The following is a 22,020-nucleotide window of genomic DNA, read 5'->3' as shown; positions in this document are numbered from 1 at the left end:
CATCATGCAAATGGTTGTTCCTGCTGCACTTTATCTGCATTCTACCGGTATTGCGGTCTCGGCTCTGTTTTTTGTGTTCGGCTTGGTTCTCAGTTGTGGCTTCTGGTTATGTTACACAAAGTTGCTCAGTGGGAAAGAATCGCAGAGCAACACTTCAGTGTGTCCCTCTGCATTGTTCTTCATTGTTCTCTCTCTCTCTCTCTGCAGCGTGTTTGACCGAGAGGATGACTCTTCCCGTGGGGGCGGGGTGGCTGCATTGGAGCGACGGCAGGCGGAGCGGCGCAAGGAGATGATGAAGGCCCAGACGCTGCCCAAGACCTCTGCCACACAGTCCCGGAAGGCCATGATCGAGAAGTTTGAAAAGGAGAGCGGCGGGGGGTGAGTAAGGGAGGGAGTGTTGCATAGTGGGCATCCGCTGGTTCACACAGGGACAGCTGGATCAGGTCTGGACACCGTTGCCCCAAACAGGAGAATGGTCGTTTACTTAGTGAGGTTGAAGACAGGTGCTGGGATTTCACCGGCTGCCTCTTAACTCCTTTTGCTGCGTCTTCCCCCACCTGGGGTAAATGTGTTACAGATCACAGCACAGAACTGGGACAGTGATGCTGTGTTTGGACCTGTGTTGGGTTTACATCGGGGCTGCGTTATTAAGTCTCTCCTCTCCCCAGGCCGGGCAACCCTGGGGTGTCACGAGTGGTGAAGGTGAATCGCTCGTCCAGCTTCGGTGTGCCCAACGCCAACTCCATCAAACAGATGCTGCTGGACTGGTGCCGCGCCAAGACCCGGGGCTATGAGGTCAGTGCCCCTTCCTGATTAATCTGCCAGTTGGGTTAATGATTTACAACCAGCTCTTACACTCATTCTCCGGAATAACTCACATTTGTATAGGCTTAGCTAAGGTGGTAGTCATTTCCTGTTGGCAGCAGACGAGGCTTGATTTTTATCTAATTGGTTTGTTTTTTCTTTTTTGTTTTTCTTTTTTCTTTATCCTGCAACTAGAGAAAATCTGGACTCATTTTGCTGACAGTTTCAGACATAATTACTTATCTTTCAAATCAAGCAAAATGGCAAAGTTATACAACCATTATTAACATACTTGTCTGCACAATTACCATAATTTTTCTTCACTGTGGCAAATTTTGGATTCCAAGTTTGTTTTGATCTGATTCCTTGCAACTGTGGAACCTTGGGTATGCAAGGGAAGGCCAATTTCCTAACAGGCTGAAGACAATAAAGAAACAAATCATCACTAATGACAGGACCTGCTTGGATTAATGTAGATTAGTCAGAATATCTATGTGTATCAGCTGTGGTTAAATTATATTTCAGAAATGTGTACTAGGCTGCAAATGGCTACATTGTACTGGTATTGGATTTCTCCATACGCATAACAACCAAAGTCTGCACGAAAATGCTTGACTTTGCATGTTTTTTTCATTATAAAAGTGAATACCTGCAGCAACTTTGAATGTTTAAAATATCTTTTTTTTTTTTTTTTTTTTTTTTTTGTTTAATCCCCCAGAACACTGATAAACAGTTTAGAACTATTGCAGTGATCATAGTTAATCTCAGGACTGTGTGACAGCAGACCTACAAACTTGATTTTAAACCGGACTTCATAGGTAACCTGCACAGTTTAGCACTGCAATCAAGAGACATTGCTACCTCCCTAATCTGGGCATGTAATGTGCTTTAAGACTAGTAGGGTCTTATTTATAGATTAAGGTTAAAATAAATCCTCACTGCAGCTGAAATGGCCCCTATTGGTGAGTATTCACTAACACGTTTATCCCCTGGCAATGGATTTTAACCCTGTATGAAAGGAGCCACTCAGTTTAATGCACTATTACAGTCCAATCTTTCTTCTCAATATTGATATCAATGACCATCATGGTCATCTCCCATGAGAGGCTGAAATGTCCCCCTCCCGTCCCCTCCTCTGCAGCACGTGGACATTCAGAACTTTTCGTCCAGCTGGAGTGATGGAATGGCCTTCTGCGCTCTGGTCCACAATTTCTTCCCCGATGCGTTTGACTACTCCTCCCTGACCCCCCAGAACCGCCGGCACAACTTTGAGATGGCTTTCAACTCAGCAGAGTGAGTACCGACCACTGCAAAATAGTACATGCAGTACAGGCAGAAAAGACCAGTACTGACAGTACAGGACAGATGGCTGATGCTGCCCCCTACTGGGACCTTATCTGCAGTGGGTGGTAATTATAATGTAATATGGGGCACACAAAATGCAATTTTCAGTACTAGAACTTGTAACAGGGTGGTGGAAAGGGTCTTGTCTGGAGCTCTTGAAAGCTTTCTCCCTTTGAATATGTCAAAGTTTAGTTATGTTTCAGGTAGAGCTTTCTACAAGAGGCATGGGAGAGTTTATGATGTACTGAAAAGTTAGTGTTCTTTTTAAGGTGGTTAAGACCCCAGTAATGAGATGATCTCATGTTCATTATGTGTTTATTTGTCTGGTTTCCAAGGACTCCTGAGCTCATAGGACTAGGACAGATGACAACCCTAGGCAGATATGTCTAGTGATGTTTGTCAGATGGGAATAATCTATATTTGTATGAATACTTGAAGTCCATCTCTAGTCCTCAATCTGAGCTAAGTGAGACACAGTTTACTTTAAAACTCCATCAAGCAAACACAAATTAAATACTGGTTTTGGTGTTGGTCCAGAAGCTAGTCTGATTTGAAGCACTGTGGCTTGTGCCCTGGGCATATATATCACCAGCTGGCAGTGTTATGACAATCTGGATGTATTCCACACCCTGCTTCTGCTCCTGACGCCTCTCTGAACTGAGCTGATCCAGAGAGACAGGCCAGTGTCTGTGCTGGATCGAGTGCACTGCTGTGCTGCCAGTTACCATGGAGTGGCGGCAAACAGTCACACAGGAGCTGTAAACAATGTGTGTGAGGCTACACAGACTACAACACAGCGCAGCACAATGCAACACACAACTGTGCTGCACACCGCAACACAAGCAGCACCTTTCACGAAACATAACACAAGCAGGCAGTGCTATCACTTCCTTTACTGTCATTCTGTAACCAGGGGAAATCTGACTAGTAAAACCAGTGTTTCCTTAAATCACAAAAGTTGTCCACTTAATAGTGAATTACTGAGCTATTTCTGTGCTGTGGCACAAGAGGCAGAACCTTTTTTGTTGCGTGTCTCCATTGTGTAATTTTAATTGAAATGCCGTTTAACGTGTTCCTTTTTTTTTTTTTTTTTTCCCATCTTTGAACAACGTGGTTTCTGTTGAGTTTTGCCTCACTGAGCTCCGTGGTCTTATTTGGTGGTGTTACCTTTGTTCTGAGTTTGGTGGGGTGGGGTGAGTTCAACTCCTCATTCTCCACTTACTGTCCTGCAAAACACCAGCCAGGGGTCAGATGGGAAATGAGAGGGGAACCAGCAACACCGCAAAGAGCGAAAGGAACAACACCTAATGAGCCGAGGCAGGGCAAGAACCTGGCTGTGGAAATGTCTGCTCGCAATAAGCAAACTTCCAGAGTTAGTGGCTGCAGGAGGCCTTGCTCAACATGCGTCTGCAGATGCTTACCCATGCTCCTGGGGCTACCCATAGGCCTGCAGGAAAGTGTGTGACAAGCATTACTCTCCAAGAAGGTGCCCTGCTGTCTTTGTCAGAGCTATTAACTCTGTTGACTTTTGCTGCAACCCCTGAAGCCTAACCCCCCCTCCCTGGCCCCCTTTTATATAAAGAGCTGCTTTGGTCAACCCTACCCCTAAACCTGTGCTGTAAACTCCCGCCTCTCCTACCTCCCCAGTCCTGTACTAAAAAAAACAACAAAAACAGTTTTTGCGATTAATCCTTCAGACCATTGCCAGAGTTACTAATCGAAGGACCTCCCGCCAACCCTTCTTTGCTCCTCAGTGGGGTGTGGAGATTGGAAGGAGCACAAGGCTCCATCCTGGCCTCTGCCCTTTCTCTCTCCCTCTTTCTCCCTCCCTCTCTCCCTCTCTCTCTCTCTTCCTCTCGCTCTCGCTGTTCCTCCTCTGTCCCTTGTGAGCTGAGAATTGTGATCCCTGTTCTCTCCAGGCTGCCTCAAACCCTTTCTCTGCCTCTAGTTCCCCTTCTGAACCATGAGAGCCCAAGGGCATCACAGAGGACATAGACATAAGACTATAATATAGACTAAGACTACATAAGACATAATAACACTGCAATCACTGTTTTTAATTTTTATGAATTTACAAGGCCTGATGATTTAAATGATACAGAACACCATTTGGAATGAAGGAGTTAGTCAGGGATCTGATGCAGGCATTTATTTTCTCCTTTGATCTGAGTTTTTACAGCCAGTTCAAAAGAGCCATCTCAGTCCTCTCTGGTTCATCAAGGGTGAACGTAACTGGGTTTGCAGGGAAAGGATTTGGTGTCCTGAATGCTGTTTGCTGGTAGCAGTGAGCCGACCTCTGAACCTTGACCTGTGACACACAGGTGTCTGCTTTGAACTCACCTGCAGTGGAGCATTAATCAATCACCAGAGCATCCCACCTGCATGTGACCTTATTGCCTCTTCCAGGATAGACGCATGACTCCTGATATCACAGATTGACTAATGCCTGATAACAGCCATCAGATCAGTTACCTCTTTTATGTTTCTACGTTTAAGTATTGGTCTCATGGCAGACTAGGTTAAGTGCATTTCTTCCATAAATGCTGCAGTTGGGAGAGAGTGTAACATAGGCCTAATTTCCATGCAGAAGCTTCAAAGAAGTGGTAAAGGGACTGCAAATGTGACTTTTTTATTATTGTTTTTAATAACCATAACCTTTTTTTATTCTTATTGTCTTATATTTTCTACCCTGGAATATTGAGCTGATCTGATCATTTGAAAGCTAATGCTTTCCTCAGTGTAGGGGCGGAGCATGTGTTTTAAATTCTACCAGCCAGTTGTCTGGCCTATCTTGAATATCCTTGTACATATCGGCTACATCCTGTCAGAGGCAAGCAAGGAAAGTCCCACCAACCCTCCTTCATCCTTGTCTCATCCAGTCCTCACTCCCTCACACCCTTCCCCTGCTCCCATCGCAAGTCTGTGTCTGGGCCCATATTGCCCTTGCATCCCTATATGTTCATGTCTTTATTTTTTATTTATGTATATATATTATTATATATAATATATATATGTATTTTATTTTGTTTTGTTTATTTTTGTACACCTCCGTTTTGGGACAAACAAAGCGAAGAGGCGTGTGAAGGCCGTGGTACGGCGCTGTTGTTGGTGTCCTTTGTTCAACTCTGCCCGTCTTGTGTCTCCGCGAGCACCCGAATGGACACGGCCTGACGTTCCATTTGACCTGTGTGTACCTGTTCATGAAGCATGTTCGATCATGGATATGTCTCTGAGAGAATGTTAATGTTTGTTTTGTTTCTTGTGTCTTCTCTTCTCTCTCACCTTCTCTCGTTGGCTGCTCACCGCCATCTCCTGTGTGTCCCTCCTTGTTTCTGTCTCTCTCGTTTGTCCCCCTCCTCCCTCTGTCCTCTCCACCCTCACTCTCTCCTTCACCCTTTCCCATTCTACCTTTTGCCTCTCCATCCCTGTCAACCACCATCCCTTCTTCCTTCCTGTTCTGTATTTTCCCCTCTTGCTCCTGCCTCCTTTCTACCACTGTTCTCCCCTTGTGCTCTCTCTTCCTCTCTCTCTCTCTCCTGCCCCCTCTCCTCCCTTCCCATCCCTCCCCTGTGGCCGGGCTGCAGGAAGCTGGCTGACTGTCCACAGCTCCTGGACGTTGACGACATGGTGCGGATGCGCGAGCCGGATTGGAAGTGCGTTTACACGTACATCCAGGAGTTCTACAGAGGCCTCGTCCAGAAAGGGCTCGTTAAAACCAAAAACTCCTCCTAGAGTCGCACCCCCCAAAACAATGGTGAGAGCGGGGACCGCAGGGGGTAACACTGTGCTGGTGGTGGGGGTGGTTGGTGGTGAGGTGGGAGGGTGTGGTGTTTTTTTTTTTTTTACCTTAATTATGGCCCAACCAGGGCCTTCCCCTGCTGAAGGAATAGGTAAGGCCCAGAAGACATTGGTGCCAAGTGAATATCTTCTGTGTTTCTATGTCTGGCTTCAGCAGGGGTGGAGTTGCACTGTGCAAGTCTCCACCAGTGGTGCTACATAGTACATTCATGACTTCCATGCTACTGCTGCTGGGGGAGAAGAAATGTCCGCACTGGCCTGTAATGAGTTCAGTAGCTGGGTGGCCACAGTGTTGGGCTGTGCCGTGTCAAAGGGGCTCACTGCCAGCGCCGGGCTGCCGCGGGGTGATGCGTGGCGACTCGACTCGTGGTATCCGTGAGCTTGGATGGATCCCAGCCGCTCTCATCCTGCTGTGGGCCCCCGTGCACCCGTGGTGTTTCCCTGGGAGAGACGCGTAAACATTGCCTTTTTAAGAGCTGGGCTGCAGGCCAGGGCCAAGCTGTCATCAATCTGGAAATCTAGAGCTCCGGCCTTTAAAAGGAGCTGTGTACTTTTAACCTGGAGGGATAAAAAAAGAAAAGAAAAGACAACTTATTTCCTTCTGCAGTTGTAAAGGAGCCGTTTTGTTTTATGGGCTTGTCTGATTTGCAGCCAGGGCAGGGGCACAGCGAGATCCTGTCAGTGAGGGGGGCTGCAGCTGTGTTCACACTCCCTGAGGGTCATGTCCTCACTGGACGCACACTGCAGCCCCCGTGCCTCAGGGAGCCTGCCTAGGGGAGCCTAGTTTTCCATTCACTCCAGTGTGAGCCTCTGACCTCACTGGCCGATTCCCCTCTGTCCGTCCAACCGGCTGTCTATTACGACTACAGCCTTCAGTTGTTGAGTTTTCCTTCTGTGCCAAATCAATATTTTTCCTTGTCTCAGAATCGGTTAAAACAGAGGGGAAAAACTTGGAAACACTTAATTGGTCCCTTTCATTTATTTCTGTTTTAAATCATCTGGGTAAAGTGGCAGGACAGAGAGAACTCAAAAACCTAAGGGTAGTACTAACCCTATGGGAGAAGATTCATCCATTCTGTATTAGCTCTCAGTGGATGGTCAACCCCTGCCCCACAGGGTCTGAATACAAAAACATCTGACAGAAACCCACTTGAGTAGCCCTGAACCAGGAGGAGGTCTCATTTCTCCTGGGAGATCCACTCATAACGGTTAGGTTAGTGGAGTTATTTAAACAGCAGAAGTTGCTTGAAGATATTGTGTAGTTTGGGCTGCCATGGAAGGATACAGAGATGCAAATTATTTTTGTAACTCATGTTGGTATTGCTGGCACTGTATTGGACCCAGTTCTGAGCTCTGACACTGCTCCTTTGGCCAGTCACTGCCCTCCATTGGTTAGATTATGTACTGCACAACAGCAAATGATCCCAGGATAGTTTGAGATTTTGTATAGTTATTAAAACCAAGCTTGAAAATATATTTTTTGTAATTCCTCTCCTTTTAATTGTCGTTTTAATAGCAGAATCTGCAGATATCCGTCTGGAGCATGTAGGTGTTAGATCATGTTAGGGGAAAATAAGTCAATCACTGTCCTGCACTAATTCCTACTCAGTCTGTAGGCAAAGTGTGCCACCTGCTGGTCACAAATGTATCATGCAGCTTTTCACACAAAAATAATAATAATTGTGAAGAGATTCCCCCCTCTCTGACCTACTCTTGTATAATTTGGCTCTATATGCAGTATCAGTTCAGCTCTTTGTGTATTTATTGCACAAGAGAAAAATACAGTTTGTAGTGACTGAGCTCACATATTTAATCCGGATATTTTCAAATTGTTCTGTTAAAGATTCTGGTATCATGGGGTGATTCTCCCAAGAGCCACAATAAAATTACATTATTTGTCATTTAGCAGACGCTCCTATCCAGGGCAACTTACATTTGTACCCATTTATACAGCTGGGCATTTTACTGGAGCAATCTAAGTGAAGGACCTTGCTCAAAGGTACAACAACACTGCCCCACCCAGGATTTGAACCCACAACTTTCCAGTTATGAGTCCAGAGACCACTACTCCACAGTGCTATGCACTTTTATGTAACAATTTAAAAGCATATTCTAGGGAACTAAGCAAAAACTAGATGCGTTGCTGTGTTCTGTGATTTGAGGAGACCTAACCCAAACATCAGACTGTCAAGGCCAGGACAATAACATCACAGAGATAAACTCTGCATTGTGTTCAGCGGATAATTAAATTCAGATATCAAATGAACGAGATCGCATTTCCACAGTTTTGTTTCTGAAAAGATTGAAGACTGCCCACATCTGGGGACTTTGGTTTCCTGATTGTGCAAATCTCCAGGTTTCTGATTTTAGTCGGGGGTTAAGGTTCTGCAGAAACACATTAATTCAATGCTAAATCAGGTAAGGAAACGTGTTTCTGGAAGCCAAAGCTGAAGTAAATTGCTGTTGAGTACAACTGGGCTTCCTGTGTGAATTGGCAGCGGTGGCAGTTATCAAACCCATTTGAATCGCAGTGTGTTTTGGGGGGTTTGCTGGCACTCTTCTGCCCATCAGCACTGACTGGTTTCCCCAGGGCCTTGCTGGCCAGAGAGTGGCAGGGCAGAGTGTGCAGTTGTCAGCCTCTCCCCGTGAGCTCTGTTAACTTCTCTCCCTGTCTCTTTCCCTTCTTTTTTTCCTCTGGCTGGGCCTGCTCTCTTGTGCCCCCCCCACTGTGCAGAAACTTTGCTCACTGTGTCCCTCTAGTGGAGGTGGAGGACATGATGATCATGGGCAGGAAGCCAGACTCCAAGTGTGTGTTCACGTACGTCCAGTCGCTCTTCAATCACCTGCGCAGGTACGAGCTCACCTGCCGCGGCTTCACCGACTTCTAACCTCCCAGCACGGACACTCCTGGACCCTCCTCACCCCCCCACCCTTTTCAGTCCATCTCTAATACCAGCAACCATGCTTCCCTGTGAAACCCTGTGCCAGACACAGACCTCAGCAATGACACCTCTATACCAGGCACCATCACTACCCACAGCACTGCTGGTGTCCTCTCCAATGAGTTTGCTGTTGCCTATATACCAGTTCTTCATCCGGTACCCCTATTTTCCCCTTGTTTTATGTTTTAAAAGAGATGTCTCTGATTATAGTCAAGTTCTGGTTACTCCTCCCTTTTTTGCAAGGAGATTCAGACCTTAGCTGGGCTGAAGTTGGGTAAGCAGACAGCAAGCACCCCTACCTCAGCAGCCTCCCCCTGACGCAGGTGTCTCTGTACAGTGATATAATCCATTCTTACGCAGTGCTGGTAATGCTACCCTGTCATTGCTGTGATCTGAGATTGTGAGGTGGCGGTCTGATTTTGGGGGGGTTCTTATGACTGAATGACAAGCTACCAGGATTCCTTTTTGCCCCTGTTCTGGTCTTTTTGGGCTTCCCCTGGAGAGAGAGATTGTTTGAGCCAGTAAAACCTTCACTCGAAAGCGGGGCTGAAAGAGTTTGACCTTCACATTTCAACTAGATAATGTACAGCAGGTTTCGCAGACCTCAATTAGCACTAATATTGATGCTAAAATAACATTTGGGTAGTCCAAGTCCCACGGCTAATTTGTGTCTGTGAAACCAGCCCATAGTCCCTTCCCTCCTTTAAGACCAACAGGCGATTTGTATAAGCTATGCGATCCTTAACGGACATGCTAGGGACCTGGAGAGAGTATGTTACTATAAACGTATACAATTTATAAAACTGTGTATTGGGGAGACCTGTAAATTACCAAAGAGACATCTGTTTTTTTTAACAGCTGTTTTAGCTTTAAATACCCCTCACCCCCCAACACACAAACACACACACACATATGTCATGGCAAAATGCTTTTACAAGGCTTACAGCTGCCCATATTCCTGCCTGTGTGAAGGACAGTGAGGGAGAATCATAAGCAATCTGTTAGCTAAAGGCTAAAGCAATCAGAAATGTTTGCATCCAGGCTGGTTTCCCCAGATTTGGGGATGGTTGGGTGTGTGAAGGAATGGATACAGTCTCCCAGAGATGAGATTCCCAGTAGTTTAGTCTCCACTCCAGGTACAGATGCTGTAATATATTTACCAATCTGCATGCTTTTAAAACACGTTTACTTGAATTGTTTTTTATTATTATTATTATTATTTAAATGTATAAGCACTGGTATGGAAAGTATATTTTATCTGTATTCTTCTTTTTAACGTTATTGTGACACCTTGTAGATTTACGACTTCAGTCTGACCCAAGCTATGTGTCCTGGGCCTAGAGATCTGCACTAATTCTCTGTGCCAGTGTCACCAGAAATTGTAAATAATTCCTTTTTAATTGTTCATGCAGGATCTAGTTTTTAAAAAAATATTACATTTATCTGATGGTCTTCTAAGCAAAAAATGAATCAATACCACCTGAATGGTTGGAATATTTTCAGTTAGTTACTTTTTTTGTATAGTGTTTTTTTTTTTTTTTGGTTGGTTGTTATTGTGTGAAACCACATGGGGTTGTCATCTTCAGTTTGTTCATCAGTTGTCTATATCCTGACCCAACACAGCTCAGTTTGGTTATACTTCAAAACTGAAACTGAATATTTTAAGATTCTCCAAACCCGGTGATAGTCTGTAGGTCTTCCTGAATCGCATTAATTAGGGCCTGAAAGCTGCGTCCCTGTAATGAATATTTGCGCTCTTGCTCAATGCAGTGTTTTACAGATGCGTAGATAAAGACCCATAGGAAAATGATGGCCCTGTGTGTGCAGTGACCTCAGCCTCTGTGTGTGTAGTGATAGTGGAGGGGTGTGGGGCCCCACTCCTCCCTCAGCCCTCAGGGCACAGCGTCAGGGCCAGACTGGAGCCCATTCTGGCTTCGGCTACCCCTTCCAGACAGCCGCGGCCGCTGACTTCATGCTCAAAACTGCCAGCAGCACAGCTCTCTAGGGAAACGTGTATTGTGTTTTTTTCATTTTGTATTGTTTTGTTTGTATTTGTCTGTCTTTGTTCAGATGTATTCTGTCACACGTTTAGTTTTTTTTTTTTTATTATTTGACCATAGCACCTGTTTGTTTTTGTTTTTATTGGAACGGAAATATATTTTAACATTTAAGAGGATGAGCAGAAAGTCTGGGCTTTTGGTGCTGCAGTCGGATGCATTGTGGCCTGCAAAGCACACCTAAACCCTCACAGTGACCAGGATTGCATGGAGAATACAGAGATATGAAGACTTTCCTCTGCATTTGGCTGAACCACCCTCACCAGTTGAGAGCACCACCCAAAGCCTTTCCCTAAGACCAGACCTGGGTAAGCAGTTTGGTCTGTCCACAGTATCTTCCTCTGTCCATGTTCATATCTCTCCAGTGGTTATCATGCATCTGGCAAACGCATGGACTCTAGTCTAGTTCTGGAGGCTTCATGGCATCTGACCCCAGCAAGAGCCAGGCTTTCTGCTACTCTGTGTGTGTGTGTGGTCCCTGCAGAAACCCTGCACAAAGATTCCTGCTCTCTCCCACATGGAACATGCAAACCATTTTCATTCACAATCTGTAACTCCCTTTTTTATTAGTCTTCAATTGCTCATTCTCTTAATGTTTTCCAAATTAATCATTCAACGAACGTCTACCAAATGAAATGGAAAAGGAAAGTCTCATATTTCCTTTAAGTTGGTGGCTTATTGTAAGTCTAAAGATTGTGACACAGTTCAAAGAAGTTTATTTGAGACATGAATGGGGATGTGTAGTCAGTGTACGTTTTCTTCGCTAATGAATCAATCCTGGGTGACTCGGGGAAAATGGGGTGGGTGGGTGGGAGGGCGTGTGGATGTCCCAGTGTTGTGACGGACTCCGCATGATCAAAGGCTTTTATATTGGCTGTAGTTGCACTGACATACTACTCACTGTCATGATGTGGTCAATGGAGCAGGCATCTCTCCACGCTGCGTTGTGTTCTGTGGGAGAGGTTGCAAGGGTCGGGAAGCTTTGGCTGTGTTTCAGTTTGTGCACTGGCCAACATAGTCCGGACAGGCCCCTGTCCACTGACTACGCTGTCAGTTGCAGAAAGTATTTTCATTTTTTTAAGAAACTCTACTTGTATGTTTTTATCTAAGTGGCTGATAGCTGCCAAAATTATAGAACTTGCAAGACTGCTCGAACTGCATGGGCAAGACCCAGCATGGGCGTCCTATAGTGCAGGGATTTCAAACTCTGGTCCGCAGAGGGTTTCTGGTTTCCATGCCAACAGTTACTTGTACCGATTTTATGATTTTTCTGAAATGGAGCTTTTTTAGCATTTGTTATGTTTGCTGAAAGAATGGAGCTCATTCAAGGATTACATAGTTAAATTCACCCAATCATTAGGCCAACGGCATTCATGAGAGCTCAAGGTAGATTGAATGCCAGAAGAGCTTCAGGAGTTTGGCCCCTCTGCTTTTAAATCTCTTGGAGGGGACACAGTTTACACTATGTAGAGGACAGGGCCACAGCTGAGACACAGCCAATGCCTGCGAACAACTTTCACCTCCTGAAGGCTTCTACCAGCTCATATTGGGTAGATAACCGCTACAACACATTTTCATGTTTCTGTTCACCACATATTAATGTGAATTAATAAACTTACTTTGAGAACTGAAAAGTGTGTTGACTCATTCTTCTTCCTGTTATTTTCAGCTTTCTGGAGCAGCTTACATAGTACTTTGCAAGTCTAATGATCTGCAGAGATTTCTTTAGCACTCCTAAACAAAAAGCACTCCACCCTCCCACTTATAATGAAAACATCAGAAGGCAGGGAGCTAAGCAACTATGAGATTTTATTGATTTTAACCTCTTCACTCTTCAGAGTCTCTCCTGAGGGCCACGCCCCACCCACCTGAACACACATCATCAGCCCTTAGCCTATCAGTGACTTTCAGCCCAGGGCATCATTCTGTTCAGCTGCAGGTAAGGGACTCGAGGTCCAGGAGAGAGACTGAGAATGAAAACCCTAAAACTGCACACAGTCTTGACTGCAACCATTACCGCTGAGGGTTGCCTCCATAGGTATTCAGATACAGCTGTTCAAATACAACCTTGAATGAATGTCTTGACAGGCACTCTACAAAGAAACAACTGGCACTTTTTCCTGACATTTTACTAGTGAAATATTGTATTGATAAAGGCAACACAACGAATAAAGAAAGTTGATAAGGCATTTTAAGGGGACTGCTACAGCCGCTAAAACTCCTACGTGCATCTCATTCAGCTCTGGTGTCGTTTTGAGCGGTTCCCTTTCATCTCTTCAGAGGGAGGAACTAGACCATGCCTCCAATGCCAAGTGCTGAAGGCGCCAGGTGGCACTGTAGAGCAGAATGAGTTGGGGAATTTGATGTCTGGATCAGACTGGTATCTTCAGCTATATTGGTTTTCTAATCTGTCAGCTTTGGGAAGAGCAAAAGGTCGTCTCACCCGGGACCCTGGTCTTAACTAAAATCTAAGTGCTTAGAAATGCACGATTTGTTTGAGATAAACGTAGTTGTTTCTGATGTGCAGATGTTGTGGCTATAGCAGATAACTGCATAAATAAAACGGGCATTAATAAAAATAGTGTGTGCCTGGCCATGTCTGTATGTGTTTGAGAGCAATGTCTATGTGCAGAGTTGGAGCTGTGGGGGTCTCACAGTGAGCTACGTTTCCTAATCTGTCTCCACCCCGGTCCAGAGAGTTACAGGTCTGGGTGCTGTGCTTCTAGCTGGTGCTCAGTGGCATCCTGCTGCTGCGGCTCCTCCTCGCTGGGTTGCCTTCTGGTGTGCTTGGGGTTGGTGTTCCACGGGCTGTCCTTGGCTGGGGCGAAGCGAAACTCCTCTGGGACCATGTCCTCCGGCTCGGCCTTCTTGTAGAAGCCCAGAGCGCGCAGCATGTCATTGATTTCCGCGCGAGTCATGTCAGACAGGGGAATCCGCTGGAACAAAAAGTAGGAGGTCAAGACAACTGTACTGAGACCCAAGACCTAAGGTTCCCATCAAATGCTAAATCAATGCGAAGATTAAGTTTATCAGATTCGTACTTTAAGATGCTTCTTTGGAGTTTGTATTTTATTTTTGAATACATATTACAATCACAGTGGTTCCCACAGTCTGTAATAAATGCCTGATGATGGCAGGAACGGCTCATTGGGTCTCAGTCAGCCTAACTCCGCAGTGTATCCAGGTATAAACTAATTTAGTCCCTGCCTCCAGCTGACCCACCCTCTGCATTACCGGGAGATACAATATCTGTCTGGAGTAGTAACTGCCTGCAGCTTCAGCCACATTTACATTGTTGAATTCTGCAAAAAACTTTACTTGATTGTAGCTTTTAATCCAGACAACTTGTGGAAGAAGGAAAAACTATGCAACACAATTTGTATAGAAGAAAAGGGTAGTCAGACAGCAATGCAGCTTACATCCAGCTCCTCGTAGTAGTGGTTGATTAGCACGAGTTCAGGATCGGCTCCAGGGATGTGCTTCATCACCAGGTTGTGGCTGGAATTCGCTGTTAAGGAAAACCCATCAATCAGAGACCCCTGCAAACTGGAAACTTAATTTAGATGGGTTTCTCTGTAACTGTTACACTTTTCATACTGAGAACGTGGACCTTATCTGTCTCTATTACTGAGGGTGGAGAAAAAAAGTCAGAGTATCTCACTACTCTGGATGTAGCTGCATCTGTCAATCCTGCACTGAGAGCTACAATCCGTGCTTGTCTGCCCATCCCTGACAGAGCCCGTGCATCAGTCTGCGCTCCATAACCACTCAGTGTGCGTCTCCTTAGGTCATTAGCCAGTAGGCGGTCCAGATTTATCATTGTCTTATGAAAGGATACTATAGAGGGATGTCCTGTGTCACAAAGGCCTTCACCTGCAGAGAGAGAAAAGAAAGCTCATTTTTGGAGTCTGACTCGATTACAAAGATAAAAAGCCGTCTTCTATCACCACTACTTGCGCAGATGTGTATTAGGAAAAGCCTGTATAATAATAATGTCATCATACCTCTCTGAGCCTGTTCAGCTGTCATCCACCACAGGTCTGCAAGGGAAAGAGATTGTGGTCAGATTGGTTGTTCTGTCCCAACCCTGACTGAGGAACAGTCCAGTGCCCTGGTTTAAAGGGGAATGTGCTCCCAGCAATCCTGATCGCAACCCACAGGCCGTGGTCTGGCAGGGCTCACTCCAGACTGCATTCCTCTTGTCAAGAAGCACGCAGACAAGCATTATAAAATAATAAAAAAAATAAAAAAAAGATCTATACGTTCAGTACAGTTCAGATGGACGTTTCTACATATACAATTTTTTTTTGCTTCATTGTGTGATGGTATTCACAACCTCAACAAATTTGAATCGGATGTTGGAACAGGATGCATTTTTTTTTTTTAAACATACAGCAGTTTTTATGACACTTTAACAGTTCCTCCCACCATGTAAATAAAAGACTTGAGAACGATATGATAGTGTTTCTCTCAAGGCCTTTTCTAAAATCTAATGGTCAGCACAGACCACTGATAATTAGCTCTTTCACCCTATAAATCTTATATTTACGACCGACAAATTCTGGTATTTTATCGTATATACAATACATATCTTCCTCTGTGCCAGCATCCATGTTAAGGTATGTACGTATGAATTACTGAAACTTCATGTAAAAACCTCCAATGGGAATTGAATTGAAAACCTGTACTTAGAAAAACACCTATAGCCTAGGAGATGCTATGTAAGAATCCATCCAAAAAGTGGATTTAATCTACCCAGGTACACTGAAAGGATGTTTCCATCGTCCTTGAGGGGCAAAAGTTGTGTATGTGACACTCGTGTGTATACATTGCTTAAAAATGGCGGAGGTTGAAAATAAGTAGTTGCAGCAATGATGAGTGTTATTGATGAACCAACAGGTTGGTGATGTATAAAATGTTGACTGTCACACACATGCCAGAGTATATTTTTAAACCAGTAAATCATGCAATTCACAGGCAAACGTGTCTTGCTGCATTATACTTTATAAAGGTAGTTTTCTTTAAATAATGTAATTGTATTTTACGGCAGCAATGTCAAACTTACAACTAAACATGTTTCGAGCAATCAATTGCAGATCTGCACACTCCGGATTTTGTTATATAGATACAAACATAATGTTTCTTTTTCTTTTTCATTTATTTTTGTTGGTTTAACTTTGCTGCAGCATACGTCAAGATCCCACTCTATCCCACAATGCCTCTCGTTACGCGACAATGAACCGAATCCCATACCGGGTCCGCCTGTTCAGATGATGACACCCCTGCACCTGGGCTGCAGTCTCCTTACCTCCACCTTTGCCTTTGCCAACCCCTCCAATTTTTTTAGATCCACGTCGTAAGCCGAGAGGCAATGCAAGAGACCGGCAAGAATGAACAGCCACATCTTCCCGGGCTGCGCGGAGGTCGGAGACGTGTCGCCGTTACAGCTCAGGTACTGCGGGTCAGCCCGAGCTCCTCGCCTCAGTCGTGGGTGTCTTGCAGACGCACGGAGAGATGATGCTATGTGGGACTGACGTCAGGATATCCGGGATTTCTGCCACGTCAAACATCCCCTCTTCCACAGCTGAGCTTTATTCTGTGGAGGAGGAGCAGGGATGAAACGGGAGCATGTGCTGTGTGTACGTAGCGCAGATGTGTACAGTTCTGCGCAGATCTGCAGAATCGCTCCGATCCCCCTTTGTGGAGCAGCGCAGACCCGCGCAGAACTGCGGAAATCGGCGCTACGCAGACGGGACCTCAGTTCTCACGTTTCAGGACGATTCGGTGTAGTTTAGCAGCCTAATTCAATTACGTATTTAGCGTACAAATCTGCTAAAATGACACATGCAAGTGGAATTAAATGAACTTTGAAAATTGAAAGCAATATATACCTTTTCAATACTGTTGTAAATGAGTACGGATAAAACCCAAGTAGTTCATTTCAATCAGCTCCATTAGTACTGTATAAAATAAATAGATAGTCTTTAAAGAATATGAGTTAAGTAGAAATGGGATGCAAAAGGGCGCTAATAATCTGCTAATATTAACCATTCTGTGATAGAGGTCTTCTCCCAGTTCGTAAATCTGGCACCTCTGGGTTTAATATGTGATATTATTGTTGTATACTGTATAATTCAATGGACACTAAAAGTTCATATAAAAGGCATCATAGAAGGACATCTATTCACTTATACACCATAACTTTAACACAGTATATATAGATTGCATTCTGACATTTTACATTCCTGCTTCCTCTGTACACCTCTGTCTGTGTTTGTGGGGTGGGGGGCAGTGGCATGGGGGAACTTTTGCTGATAAGATCTTCTGTACACAAGGAGAGAGTGCAGTGATAGCAATCCCCCACTGAGAGATGGTAGCTGGGGTGAGAAGACCGCCTCAGGCTTCCAGTGCATTGACCTTTTTTTCTGGGAAGAAAAAGAGAAGAAAAAATAAACACTAATTTGTATTCATCAGCAGTTAACAGAAATATAAATAGCTAATTTGATCTGGTCACTGCATGACTTCATGTAGCATTATGTTTGTGATGGATTTAGGCTATGTGTGTGCATGTAGTAATGTATTACAAGCAGTGACTCTATTATGTAAGATGCACAGCAAGGCAGATGCAATGTGTGTTCGTCCGCCACTGTTCTCCCGAGTTTATGCTGCTTGCATTTCATTCACATATTCAGAACACACTGCTGGTGGAGCCTTTGGATGCTCTTGTTAGACTTAAAGGAGGAGAAAATTAGTTTCCCAATGAGAAGCATCCTGAGTAAGCACATCAGTTCTTTGAAAAATATTGACGGCTGCAGTTTTCCACCCATTTAGCGAAAATATTATGTTTATGACCATGGTAATGTATAGGAACTTCTCACCACTAGGGATTGTATTGAGTGTTCATATAACACATGCAGGATCACAGAATGTTCCAGAAAAACTCGGTTACAATATATGATCATGGGTTAATGATCATATTGTAAGTTTCTTGGGAGAGGAGAATAACATCTTTTAACTGTGGTTCATATTTCTAATTGAGGATCATCTCCCGGGCACTTTTTCTGCATTAGGAAGTGATAACTTATCAAACCTTATTAGACAGGCAGTCATTACATCCTTCAGAAATAAGTCACTTTCACTACCATTTCAGATTCTGAGTGTTATGTCTGTTGGTGCATGGCAGTGCCAGGGGCTGCTCTATATTTAACTACAGGTTTATGCTGCCAATTTGAACCAACTGATGGAGAATGGCCTCTGTAGCATCTGCAACATGAGAGCTCAAATCTTCCTCTTTTCTTCCGAGTTCCTCGTGGTTTCTTAGCATGCTAATATAAGCACCTTGTTTTTGAAATGAATACTGCTTCAAATAGCGGGTCATTGGTCATATTGTGTTGTGTTTCTATCTTAATATGTTTTATAAATATGATTAGTCAGTACAGCTTTCTCTGAAAACACCAATTAACCCATGTGATTTCCAGGAAATGTAAGTAGGTAATAGGGTTATGAACTCAAGTATAGGATGGGGGGGAATGAGAAATAAAGACAAGCCCTATGACAGTTTACCCAGGTCATTTGGCGTTTTTTTGTTTCCCATGGTTTTGTCTTGGTTTTACCATTTTAAATTATTTTGCTGTGTCATGGTTTAAAGTGGTCTGTATCAGTTTACTACATCTCTCCATGTTTTACCATGGTTTAATATTGCTTTCCTACATTTTGCTCTGACTGTTCCATGATATTTCACAGTGGGTCTTGCACTCTCACCTTTTGTTTCAGTCCTTCATGAAAGCAGTCATTATTTTGAATGGATTAAAACAAGGAAAGGTGCTTTTTTATCCTAAGAGTCTTGTTATATTTTTGCAGGGAAGAAAATGTGAATGACAGGCTTGGCTTTTGGTTCATCCACTTTGTGTTCTGCATATATTATCCTGATATTGTACACTGACTTGGTAAGGCATTTGTCTTATTTAGTGCAAATATTTTGTATTGTGAAGATAATGAGATTTATATCAATGTGAATATAAGAGCAATTTGTATATAATCTTGCTTAGAGGCATTATCTAATTTTAAAGGATTGGGTAAGTGAATCAAGTTCTTCTCATTTACCCCCAGCTGAAATCTAGGTTTTGGAGTTGATGCAATTACATTCTTAAAGTAAGGTTATTTTGCCTAAAGGGGGTGAAAATGCGCTGATTATTAAAAACAGGACTCTTTTTTCTTTACTTTTCAATGTTATTATCATTATTTTACCTAATTGTCAGATAATTATTATTAAATAAATACTTTCACGGTGTGTGTGTTTCTATATATATATATATAGAAACACACACACCGTGAAAGTATTTATTTAATAATAATTATATATATATATATATATATATATATATATATATATATATATATATATATATATATATATATATTGCCTACATTTTGGTTGCATTTCCAATTTGTTGTTTCTGCTGAAGTAAGAGTTTGGTCAACATTGCTGACCAGAGAAATACAGCTTCTAAGAAAAAGAAAAAAGACTTCCTAAAAACTGAATTAGAGGAAATGCTAAAAAAAAAAAAAAAAGTGAATTTCATAATTTCTATGTGTATGTACAGCTTCTCTCAGATGTTTGAATGTAAGGTTTACATGCTTGTGTGACACTAACTAGCTTTCCTGCACTTTTTTTTTTTTTTTTTTTTTTTAAACACAACAGCATTATTTAGCTGTTGCAGCTGTAAGACAGTCCTGTGTTTGTTCAGTAATTGGAAACAAAGTGCTTGGCATGTAGTTAATCGGCCAATAAATTTGTGCTTGTAGTGCTTTCCAGTGGTGAGTCATGTTACATTAGGGTAGTGAATGTACAGAGAGAGAGTAATATATGCAGCACAAATAGGTCATCATAGAGTCCTAAAACATGAATATAAATTGTCCATTACCTTCTGTGCAAGCCTTATGCAAACAATGTTTAACACAATAACAAAGTTTATTAGAATGTAAACATGTCTTAAAGACCTCTACAATAGACAGGGGAGAACTGATGTTGCAGTAATCAGTATGTTTGATGCATTAACATTTCCTTGTTTTTTTTTTTTATTATTGTATTCGTGATCGCAGCATCACACAACTTAACAGGGTGTCTTCCTTGAGTTACACCTCAGTGTGTGCCTCTTCTGTAGTGTTAAGTGATGCTAGGCATGCTTGCGACTTCTTTCAGGAATGATGCGCGCAATCATTGTTACAGAGCTACAGCAGGTGAGCGTCATTGCAAGCGCCAGTGACATTCATTTGACAGAAGAATGAAGCAAGCAGAGGACCGCAGCTCTGGACGTCTTGTGGTGTGAGAGAGATGGTCCCTGCGGTGTTGCCAGGGCAATTAAACTTTAAAAAAACGGTGATCAGAAGCAGAGAGAGGTGACATACAGCAGGCTCCTTCTCAATTAGGTGGGTGCCACAAATGCTGGAGCAGGCTGTTCTTTGGCATGCTGAAAGAAGAAGAAAAAAATGCACTTTGTGTTATTGTTGATGTTAGTTCCAGATTCTGGGCGTTTTAGTCTAGGTACCATTTTAAAATGTAATAGAAACTGATAAGCTAACTGTTTTTTGTGATTGTTTGCCTTCTGTGGGCTGTCTTTTGGATGGTGTACACAACAAGAGTCCTTGCCTTAATACACAGGAGTGTTTTCTGAATAAATAATTCATAGATGGCAAAGAAATCAGGCAATTGTAAGAAGGGCAGTGATTAATAACAAAGACAGGAAGGACCTTCATAGGCTGCCTTTTTTATAACCACAGCCAAATTACTCAGATTCTATGGAACTAACAAATGGATTGCCCCCAGCTTTAATAAACGTTGCTTTTGCTTAATTAAGAAACACACATTTTATTCATAGAAACAAGGGAGCTTGAAAAATGTATGCTGAAAAATGGGAGAACCTCCGGCCTTTACAAATTGCTCTGCATATCACCAAGGCCATCTACTGAACTAATCAAGCTGTGCCCTTCTCCAATTTATTCCAATTATCATTTGATTACCCTGTGAAAATAATTCTGTATGAGGCAGAGGTCATTCAAACGCATCCTTATGCTAGATTGCACCTCCTACAACGAATCCATTAAGCTATGACGTGATCTCACATTAAACATAACTAATGAAGGAATTTGTGAAATGTGTAGAAAACATATATACACTCACCTAAAGGATTATTAGGAACACCTGTTCAATTTCTCATTAATGCAATTATCTAACCAACCAATCACATGGCAGTTGCTTCTATGCATTTAGGGGTGTGGTCCTGGTCAAGACAATCTCCTGAACTCCAAACTGAATGTCTGAATGGGAAAGAAAGGTGATTTAAGCAATTTTGAGCGTGGCGTGGTTGTTGGTGCCAGACGGGCCGGTCTGAGTATTTCACAATCTGCTCAGTTACTGGGATTTTCACGCACAACCATTTCTAGGGTTTACAAAGAATGGTGTGAAAAAGGAAAAACATCCAGTATGCGGCAGTCCTGTGGGCGAAAATGCCTTGTTGATGCTAGAGGTCAGAGGAGAATGGGCCGACTGATTCAAGCTGATAGAAGAGCAAATTTGAAATAACCACTCGTTACAACCGAGGTATGCAGCAAAGCATTTGTGAAGCCACAACACGTACAACTTTGAGGCGGATGGGCTACAACAGCAGAAGACCCCACCGGGTACCACTCATCTCCACTACAAATAGGAAAAAGAGGCTACAATTTGCACAAGCTCACCAAAATTGGACAGTTGAAGACTGGAAAAATGTTGCCTGGTCTGATGAGTCTCGATTTCTGTTGAGACATTCAGATGGTAGAGTCAGAATTTGGCGTAAACAGAATGAGAACATGGATCCATCATGCCTTGTTACCACTGTGCAGGCTGGTGGTGGTGGTGTAATGGTGTGGGGGATGTTTTCTTGGCACACTTTAGGCCCCTTAGTGCCAATTGGGCATCGTTTAAATGCCACGGCCTACCTGAGCATTGTTTCTGACCATGTCCATCCCTTTATGACCACCATGTACCCATCCTCTGATGGCTTCTTCCAGCAGGATAATGCACCATGTCACAAAGG

At 43.4% G+C, this 22,020-nt stretch overlaps 2 protein-coding genes across 7 annotated transcripts in view; one reads left to right on the top strand and one right to left on the bottom strand.

Moving 5' to 3' along the window:
* Positions 1–12,579, top strand: part of smtnb (smoothelin b) — an 84,495-nt gene extending 71,916 nt beyond the window's left edge. For 4 of the 6 annotated variants that reach the window (XM_066689475.1, XM_066689477.1, XM_066689474.1 and 1 more), the window contains 4 exons: positions 208–378; positions 669–795; positions 1,946–2,097; positions 8,681–12,579. In XM_066689475.1, coding sequence (XP_066545572.1) covers positions 208–378; positions 669–795; positions 1,946–2,097; positions 8,681–8,834 — 604 coding nt within the window. In that variant the 3' untranslated portion in view covers positions 8,835–12,579. Of the gene's footprint in view, positions 1–207; positions 379–668; positions 796–1,945; positions 2,098–5,732; positions 5,903–8,680 lie in introns of all 6 variants that reach the window. The other 2 variants (XM_066689476.1, XM_066689479.1) reach the window with 1 other exon arrangement.
* Positions 12,580–12,735: 156 nt separating this feature from the next.
* On the bottom strand, positions 12,736–16,525 carry selenom (selenoprotein M). Its single transcript, XM_066689480.1, has 5 exons — positions 16,254–16,525; positions 14,950–14,985; positions 14,784–14,818; positions 14,365–14,443; positions 12,736–13,881 (listed from the first exon to the last, which is right to left on the bottom strand). The coding sequence occupies exons 1-5, from the start codon at positions 16,347–16,349 to the stop codon at positions 13,645–13,647; spliced, it is 483 nt and encodes a 160-aa protein (XP_066545577.1). The 5' UTR covers positions 16,350–16,525; the 3' UTR covers positions 12,736–13,644.
* Positions 16,526–22,020: the final 5,495 nt, after the last annotated feature.

Source organism: Amia ocellicauda, chromosome 17, assembly GCF_036373705.1.
Source record: "Amia ocellicauda isolate fAmiCal2 chromosome 17, fAmiCal2.hap1, whole genome shotgun sequence".
Classification (NCBI taxonomy): domain Eukaryota; kingdom Metazoa; phylum Chordata; class Actinopteri; order Amiiformes; family Amiidae; genus Amia; species Amia ocellicauda.
Note: the sequence above shows the minus strand (reverse complement) of the source record. Positions and strands in the feature narration are given on the sequence as shown.